The sequence below is a fragment of the Fukomys damarensis genome, unplaced genomic scaffold (genome assembly GCF_012274545.1).
Source record: "Fukomys damarensis isolate Sample0158 unplaced genomic scaffold, DMR_v1.0_HiC HiC_scaffold_3, whole genome shotgun sequence".
Taxonomy (NCBI): Eukaryota; Metazoa; Chordata; class Mammalia; order Rodentia; family Bathyergidae; genus Fukomys; species Fukomys damarensis.
The window spans coordinates 9330382-9339350 of record NW_022900915.1 but is presented as its reverse complement, the minus strand read 5'-3'; the positions used below and the strand labels follow the sequence as shown (position 1 = coordinate 9339350).

The 8969-nt window shown below is 45.2% G+C and overlaps 1 protein-coding gene across 5 annotated transcripts in view; it reads right to left on the bottom strand.

Annotated features, from left to right (window-relative positions):
* Nucleotides 1-1033: 1033 nt before the first annotated feature.
* Nucleotides 1034-8969, bottom strand: part of Sh3tc2 (SH3 domain and tetratricopeptide repeats 2) — a 61640-nt gene continuing 53704 nt past the window's right edge. For 3 of the 5 annotated variants that reach the window (XM_033766722.1, XM_033766718.1, XM_033766724.1), the window contains 3 exons: nt 8080-8230; nt 6303-6514; nt 1034-4366 (listed from right to left, as the gene is read on the bottom strand). In XM_033766722.1, the coding sequence (XP_033622613.1) occupies nt 4175-4366; nt 6303-6514; nt 8080-8230 (555 nt within the window). In that variant the 3' untranslated portion in view covers nt 1034-4174. Of the gene's footprint in view, nt 4367-6302; nt 7431-8079; nt 8231-8969 lie in introns of those variants that run through there. The other 2 variants (XM_010627111.2, XM_010627115.2) reach the window with 2 other exon arrangements.

The following is an 8969-nucleotide window of genomic DNA, read 5'->3' as shown; positions in this document are numbered from 1 at the left end:
AAAAAAAAGTGACTGATGCTCATCTGTCTCCTGTACCCCTCCTACTGGCGAATCTCTGCTTTCAAACCATACCAGATCAGGCGGAGGCTGTGTGCTTGCTCTAAGCAACAGGACCTAGCTTGAATTAAGTGCATTGTCTCGTTTCCATTGTTTATGAAATTCCATCTATGGGAAACAATATGAGTTTTTACTTATACATGGAACAGTCATCCTTCATAAAATGAATTTATATGAATGAGTAAAGGAAATTCAGTTTTTAAAAGTTTTGGCAAAAGGCTCTTTGGTGCAATGATGATAAATGCATGCACAGATACTTGCCTACACACTTGCATGGCACAACTGGGCAGGCAGCCCTGAATAAGAGAACTGAGTCGTGAGACTTAGAGAGAGAACTGCTGCATTTGCCTCTAACTACCTATGCAGCTGTTTTTCAGTTTACTCACCTACAAAAAGACTAGAATAAAATTGTGGTGCAAGAAGATACAATTTCATCTCCCAGATACCATCTCTCATCCTAGTTAGTTATGCAGTGTGAAAATAACACACAGTAAAGGAACCTAATGGTGAACTTCTTTTAGAGATCAGAGGCCTAAGGTGCAGAGACGTTAAATATATGCCCAAAGCTGCCCTGCAGGTTGACGTCCAAATCCAGCTTTCCCATCCCTTGGTGATCCACTCTCCCACCCGATTCTGACACTTCCTCCTTGCATCTTCCCTTCCCAAATCAGCCTCTGTAAAATGAGTTACATGAACGAACATATACAAAACATAAAGATATCCCAAACTAATGGAAAGGCAAATAAGAAGAAGATAAAAGCAGTTTTCGATTTCAGAATGTTAACATTATTAGACAGGGAAATTATGCACCTGAATGCTGAAAATGCATTACAGGCTTTTCCAGTGTTGCAGTTCTGTTTTTGATTTTTTTGTTTTGGTTTGGTTTGGTTTAGCTGGGTTTGGTTTGGTTTTTGTGGTGCTGTCCCTAGCTCCACTTTTAAAATTCTGAGAACGCTGCCCAGGCTGAACTTCAACTGTGACCCTCCAGCCTCAGCTTCCCAGAGTGCAGGACTTACAAGTGTGTGCCACCACACTCAGCTTTATTTAGATTAGGCAGAAGTAACCAAGGGTCAAGCAGTCCTTGAAAATTTTGGAAGGAGGATCAGCTTTGGCTATGACATATAGATAATAAAATCTGCTTAGAGAACCAATCTAATCATCACTTCACTCTATGAGGATCATGAGGAAAAAAAAAAGCATCAACACAAGTCCATGAAGAAGAGTTAGCCCACGTTTAAAGAGATTTTTTGAATATTTTAAAGGCTATTTTAACAAGCAATTTACATATAGGATGTAGTGAATGCAATTATATAATACAATGGTTTGCACATCTGAAAAAAATAGTCTTACCCTTGTCTTTGGGAGCATCTTGGACATTTCTGTCTGACCCAGTAGGAGACAAATTTACCGTATTTACAGCTTAATAATAATGCACAGACTTAGAAAATTCCGACCAAAACTTCCAACACAATAAAAAAGGGATAGATAGATAGATAGATAGATAGATAGATAGATAGATTGCCCTTCATGTGTGTCTGTGTACGTGGGAGAGCATGGGCATGTGTATGCATATGTGCAGCAATTAATAAATACCTGACCAAAGAGAAAGTTCAAGTGAGAAGATGTAGGAGTTTCAAGTGATTACAAAGCTCAGTGTGAGCCAAATTAAGACATGGATGCCAGAGAGAAGGAAAACCTTAACACAAAGTGAAGATGCACCATCTTACATTCATTACAGTGACCGTCGGCACTCTTCACCCACCAACCAAGGTCAACAGCTCTGGACACCCCCGGGAATCACACATTCAGGGGAGCAGCGTCAAATCTGGCCAGAGGACAATGGTGAGCGGCTGGGAAGAGGGAGAAGCTCTGTAACCCGAGTCAGATGTGGCACAGCTCGTGGTACGAGTTCCAGGCCAAGCGATCTTCAAATATAAGATGCGTAAGTGTTCTGGAATGCATGTGCCCCTGGCCATCTCCAGGGAATGTTGCTGAAAGGACGCTACGTGGGAGATTAGACGGCTAACATCAGCCACAACATTCCTCCCAGTTTGGAGATTTTGTAGCTTGTGGTGGGAACAAAACCGCATCTATTTTACATAGCAGTGGGTTAGACCATTTCATTCCCTTCCTGGGAAAGAATCCTTTCAAGAGCGGAGAGCCTTTCCAACCAAGACCCTAAGAGAGGAGATGAGCCATTGTGCAGCTGACCTTGGTGACCAGAAGATTCTCCAGGGACTCCATGGACCCTTTCTTTCCCACCCGGCACACAGCCAACATCTGGTAAAGCCCAAAAAGCTAGAAATGAAGGACAGATGATTTGGCCATCAAATCAAAGATGATGGGTATCAGGTGAAGAGAATGACAGCCTGATTTCAGGTGTGCTCACACTGCTCAGAGCAAGGGTGAATGACTTCATGAAACATGCACACACCTGGGGTATACCCTTGAACTACTGACCTACTGATTTTTTAGCAGTGGGAACCAAAAAGTTCATGTTCAACTAGTTTTCCCAAGGGCAACCTACCCAAGAAAATCTGTTCTAGAGCACTGCTCCTCAACTCTATTTAGAATCACCTGGGGAGTTTGCCAGAGTTAAGCCTCTGGGGTGCAGAGCTTCTGACTGGGAGATCTTAGATGGAGTCAAAGAATTTGCACTTCAAACACTCTCACTGGTGCATTTGTTGCCCCTGATCGGTGGAACACATTCTTGAGTTCACTGCCTTAGACAATACCTGATCCCACTCCCAAAAGACTCATGCAATGGTAGTAACTCCAGGAATGACCCCAGTAAGTTCTCATCTCCTGGTGTTCATGCCCTTGGTAACTACCAACCCCCTTCTATGCAGAATGGCCCCACTTGATAGAATAGGTAAAGCTAAGGGTATGTCACTCTGCAATCAGGTTATGAAAAGACAGTGACTGCTGCTGTCTGGATTTGCTGGCTTGCTCACTCTGATGAAGTGAGCTGCCATGCTGCGAACCATGCCATGGAGAGGCCCACATGGTGGCCAACAGTCAGCAAGGAACTGACCCCCGCCAACAGGTGTGTGATCTGACAGCCACAGATCCTTCTATAGCTGAACTCACCATGACTGCAGCCCCAAGAGCCACCCTGAGTCAGGGGACTCAGTCAAGTCGCACTTGGATTTCTGACCCACAGAAACTGTAAGATAATCCATAACTGTTGTTCAAGCCATCCCTGTATCATGCAGTGATAGATTACTAATAGAGGTGCTCTGTGAAGAGCTACCCTGAAACCAATAAGACATCTTGGTATTTAACCCATCCTTCAAGACTCTGATCTCATTTGTACCCAAGACAAAGGAGACAAAATGTGTGTGTGTGTGTGTGTGTGTGTGTGTGTGTGAATGTCGATGATCGATATTTAATGATGTATACTATTTACATGTAATTTATGTCACAATATGCTTAATATTCTATTTCAAACCTTGGTCCCTCACAAGCTTCACTGCAGCTTCTGGAAGGTCATGTGGGAACATAGCCAGGGGCAGGATGGAGACATGAATCCCAGCCAGCAGCAGCCTCGTGCCCTGTGTCTACCTAGCCATCCTGAGGCTGCCTTTTTAGCTAACGAGCATGGTGAATCCTCACGTGTCAGTCCCCATGAGCACAAGGAGTGGCACCTCCTTTGGTTTTGAGAAAAAAGACCACGGGCTCTTCCCTTGACAAGTAGCAGGATCTGTGAAAATGGGTGACAGGCACAAACTTTAATCTGCCTGACTTTCACTAGAATAGTGCCTGATTTCCTCACTGGGGGAAGAAAGAAAGATTCTGAGGTAAGGGGTAAGGTTTTCTAATTTTCTCCAGAACTACATGATGAGAAACTGCATTTCATAGGCCACCTGTGTGGAAAGGCCACAGGTACCTGGAGACAAATCCAGAGATAAGGCCCCAAGCTAGGATGGTCCACTGTGGCTCCACTGTCAGCTCCGTGTGTGGTCCAGGATGAGACCTTCTCCCTCTGGACATTGCTCTTCTCCTGGCAAACAAGCGGCCTGGGCCAGGAGAGGACTCAAAGCCACCCCTCGATATCTGAGAGCCTCGGACAGGGAGGCAGCATCCAGCCATGGCAAATGGTCAGAGGTAGCTGTCCTCAGAGGGCCAGGCCTCCAATGCTCAACCACCGCGCCCGCTCTGAGGAACACCCTGAGGGACTTCTGTGCCACAAGGGGCTCTGGAAGATGTTGTCCAGCCTGCTTCTAATTATGTCCCGCAGCTCCTCGTCACCCAGCAGGACTGCTGCAGCCAGGGCCAACAAGAAGTACTCAGTGGCATCATGAGCATCCTAACCCCATAGTAGGAGGGCAGAAAAAGAGACAAGGTTAGCAAACACTTGCAGGATAGATAGGCTGGGAGGCAGTGCTGGCCTCACATTCCCATCCCCACATCCTAGTTCCTCCAGGGAGCTCCTGTACCACCCCACCCCATGGCATCACTATTTACAGGCTCTTCCTCCCTGGGCATAGAGGCAGCATCTTACGCAGGCTTGGCCAATCGTGACACATCACTGCCCCAGACGCAATGCTTCCAGGATGGGTGAGACCCAAACCTGACCTATCCATCATGTACCAGGACTCTTCGGTGTGACCCAATAGGGTAAATGCTCCCTTAACACTTTGGATGTGGGCTTAAGCCTCCCAGGGGCTGGAGGGGCAGAGGAGAAGGGACACAAACAAATATAACATACAGCGACAAGGGAAACAGGAAAAGGTGGGGAAATTCGTAATAATGATGACCAAAAACTACCTGAAACAAAATCTATACTTCATTTTCAGGTACTGGAGTCAATAAACTGCCTATTCCGGAGTTGTTTGAGTTGAGCTTTTCCTTTGCAGCCACCAGAATCCTTGTGGAAGGAACAAAACTGCATCTATTTTACATAGCAGCAGGTTAGATCATTTTGTCTCCCTCCCAGGAAAGGATACTTTTGAGAGTAGAGAGCATTTGGTAACCAAGACCTTAAGAGAAGAGACAAGCTCATGTGTAGCTGACTAGAAGCTATGCATCTCTAGTGACTAGAAGATGCACCAGTGACTCCATGGACCCTTCCTGTCCCACCCCACACACAGCCAACATCTGGTAAGCCCAAAAAGCTAGAAATGAAGGGCAGATGATCTGGCCATCAAATCAAAGCTGATGGGTATCAGGTGAAGAGATGACAGCCTGATTTCAGATGTGCATGCACCATGCAGTCAGACCACGCACAATGCATCCATGAACACTTTCCTGGGATCTGTGGGGCTGCAGCAAGATGGCCAAGGAATCCCACACCCCCTCCATCCCTCACTCCATGGCAGGGATGAGAAACAGATGCTCTTTTGGGTGAGACGCAAGAAAGATGTCTGGTTCTCACTAACTCTCATAGGTCAATAATTAATTTGGGCCAAAGTCTAGCCAGTGAAAAAAGAACAGTAGAGCTGCCCTGCGGCTCCCCTGAGGCCCAAACATAGGCGAGACTCAGAAGTTACTGCACTAAGAAATTAAGGGTTGTGCTGGGAAGGACAGGGACCTGTGGTAAAGGGAAGGCAAACACAGGGACATTGTTCTACATGCAGAGTTGTAACACACACAGAACTGAAGATGACCAACACAGTTCTAGGCATGACTGAAGAATAAGTCCTAGATTGATCTGCACCCTAGCAAGCAGGAAAATCAGAGGTAAAGGCCTCTCAGTACCTAGGCATACTTACATGCAACAGTTCCACACTTTATTATCACAAAAATATTGATATACACCCATGGGTCTCGTGAAATATAGGCTTGTGGAACTTTATACGAAATGGGTGATGGTTGATCTACAACATTTTGTGGCTGTGCTATCAAGTACTCTTGACTTTGATTTTGATTTTGGCAGTTATAGTTCTTTGGGGGACAGTGAGAAGAGAATGACATATTTTTATGGGACCTCAAGGGAGTCACAGGTACTAGGCAATGTGCCCAGAGTATCTGAGCGCTGTAGCAGCTACAGGAATTACAGCAGGGTGAAGAGAAGGATGAACTATGATCTCTGTTCTCAGCAGACTTGGTTGTGTCTTTGAAGTCTCCAGGAGGGCTTGGTGTGCCCTGTGGCGCTCTTCCCCACCCTATAAACCAAGACTCCTCATCCTGGGTCTCTGGACCTCTCAACTCCACCCCTAAAGGCTCCTCACCACCATTGCCCAGGTCGGGAGAGTGTATGGCTGGACAGCAGCTCCACTTAGCCTTGGATGCCTGGCTCTTACCTTCAGCTGGTAGAAGGTGAGTTGACCGAGCCGATAATACACCTTAGCATAATACAGTGCCTCCTTGGGACTCTGTAGCCATGGTGGGCAAAGGGAAAGAGTCTTCAGGTAGCAGTCCTCAGCCATCTCGTACATATGCAGTGAGTAGTACACTGTAGCCAGGCGGTGAAAGGCCACCAGTTTCTGCTTCTGATCTCCTAGGAATCGGAAGGCTGAGAGAGAGACCTTGTGGCCAGCACTCTGCATCATTCATCCACACGTGCATCCCGTAAAATTGTCTGAAAATCTCTTAAATGTCAGGGACCTTGCCTGGAGCATAGGAAACAACACAGCAGGGGCCCCTGCCCTCATGAGGCTGTGGTCCTATAGGATGCCAACATTCCTCAATAATCCCACAAACAAATGTAAATTTTCACCCATGAGCAATCCTACAAAAGAAAACATTGGGCTCACTGTGAAAAACTAAGTGGTGTCTATGTGTTCTGGTCAATCATCCCTGAAGAACACGTTCTCCTATTATAGATGACACTGGAATTCAAGATTCTGGGACAGAGTTATTTCTAAATCCCTGTTCTGGGCCTTGGTAACAAGACTGGCTAAGAATTCCTTACAAGGAATAGCTCTGTATAACAAGTGTCTTCTCAACATGAAAGTCTCTCTTCAGAGAGCTCCCTTGGCTAGCACCCTAGCTCCTTCTCCAACTCGGTTCGATACATGCTACCCAGACCCATTCACTATTAAACCGGGCTTTGAGACCTTGGTTTCTAATGGGTATCTGTCTGACTTGCTGTTTGGGTTTGGGAGGGCGTGTTGTTTTAGTATCTAAACAACCACTGTAATACAATGCTACCTCTTACAGGGAACAAAGGCTTACAAGCCTGTTTTGGAATATGTGCAAGGTGGTTATTGGATGTCACCTAAAAATATCACTTTTAACCTTCAAAAAAGCCAAAAGCCAAAATTAAAAGAGGAAGTCCAAAGGAGAGAAAACTCTCTAATATGGAAAAATCCAAGCACAGAAAAGTTCACTGTAAGGGGTGAACACAGACAGCTTCCTTTCACCTTGCAGGGGACTGGGCCCCAAAGGCCTTTCCTGAGATTAGCAGACAATTCCTCAGACGAGGGTTTCTGTAATAAAGGAACAAGCAGGAAAGAGAGCAAGAGCTTGCAAGTGCGATTAGACAAAATAAAGTCCAGTACCATCTGCATCAGATGTCCTTGAAAATGTCCAGAAGTCCCTTCTAGAACCATTACAAAAGATTTTATTTACCCCTGCATCTAATCAATTTACCATTTCTCTAATCACACCTGCTTTTCCTCAGCACCAAGTCAAGAGGATGTTTTCTTTTTTTAATCTTTTTTATTCTACTGTTCTCTACTTCAGTAACTTAGATTGTTTCCCATTGTTTTTGCTGTAAATGCAATCTATTCCAACTATGTTGTGATTTAGGCTAATGGGAGCCTGACCTTCATTTACACTTTTATTTCATGGGAAAATATGCTTTTGGCTAACAATCAACCAATTAAAAACTAAGACCAAAGTGCTTATGTGCTGGGAGTGTTGCCTTTGCCGAGGATAAAAATACTGAGGGAATAATAGCAACTTCATATTAAGAATTAGTGAGGCACAGGTCACACTGACCAAGGATATATGTGATGGAGGACTTATATGTCTAGCACTATGCTGTGACCTTTATGTGATCAATCGTTGCTCCTCATAACAAATGTGTGAGGCTTGTCCCTCCTGACAAGATAGCGGACAGTCAGGACCACCTACCTGTGACTGTGCTCAGCCTGGCAGCAAGCATGGCAAATTCCAGAGCCTTCTCATAGCCCTCAAGGCTGATCTGCAGCTCTGTCAGCTTGTTGAAAATCCGAAGCTCAGTTCTGAGTGCCTTCATCCTCCTTGCTAAAGGAACGGCCCCAGCCTGAGGACCCAAGCACAGCAACCTTAGTCTATTGCATCTGCCACCCTCAGTCTCGTCCTTTCCTGGCAGGGCTTGGGATGGTCGCCATGTTTCACAGCTATGCCTTTTCTCAGTTTGCTCTCCTGCTCCTTTCTCTTGGTACTCTGCCTAGGTCTTAGAGGCTGAAGAGCCAGAGGTCATCGGGCCCCCTAAGTCAGGGGCAACTGAGAGAAGGATAGGGAGGTTGCTTTTCCTCAGACTGCCTGGGGAGTGATTCACCTCTCAGCCCTGTGGTCACAGGACTAATATGTGAAGTATTCCCTTGAGTGTACAAACAGTGTGCAACAGTGCTCAGTAAGTGGCCACTTCTGTTATTTTTATTATGATGAAACTTTAGGCAGGTCACTTCATCTCAAGCATCAATTTTCTTATTTACAAAATGCATATGAAAATAGGCACCTCTCTAGTCAAGAACTGTTTCTTATCTTCCTGACCTCTAACTCAGCCTGGCACATACTAGGCGCTGGATAATGTTTAATAGATAAATAAAAACTAAACAAAAAATAAATATCTGGAAACATTAAATTTTAGGGTCAAATAAAATGAAGTTTCCCAAACTGCAGTCAGTGGCGAAGGACAATTGAGGTATCCGCTGAATAGCTGGAAATTTACTGAGTCAGTGTTATTTTTTAAATCAAGTCTTTTTGCCTCATCCTTTACAATAATAACTGTGAAATCATAGTTTCGAAGAGCTGGTATT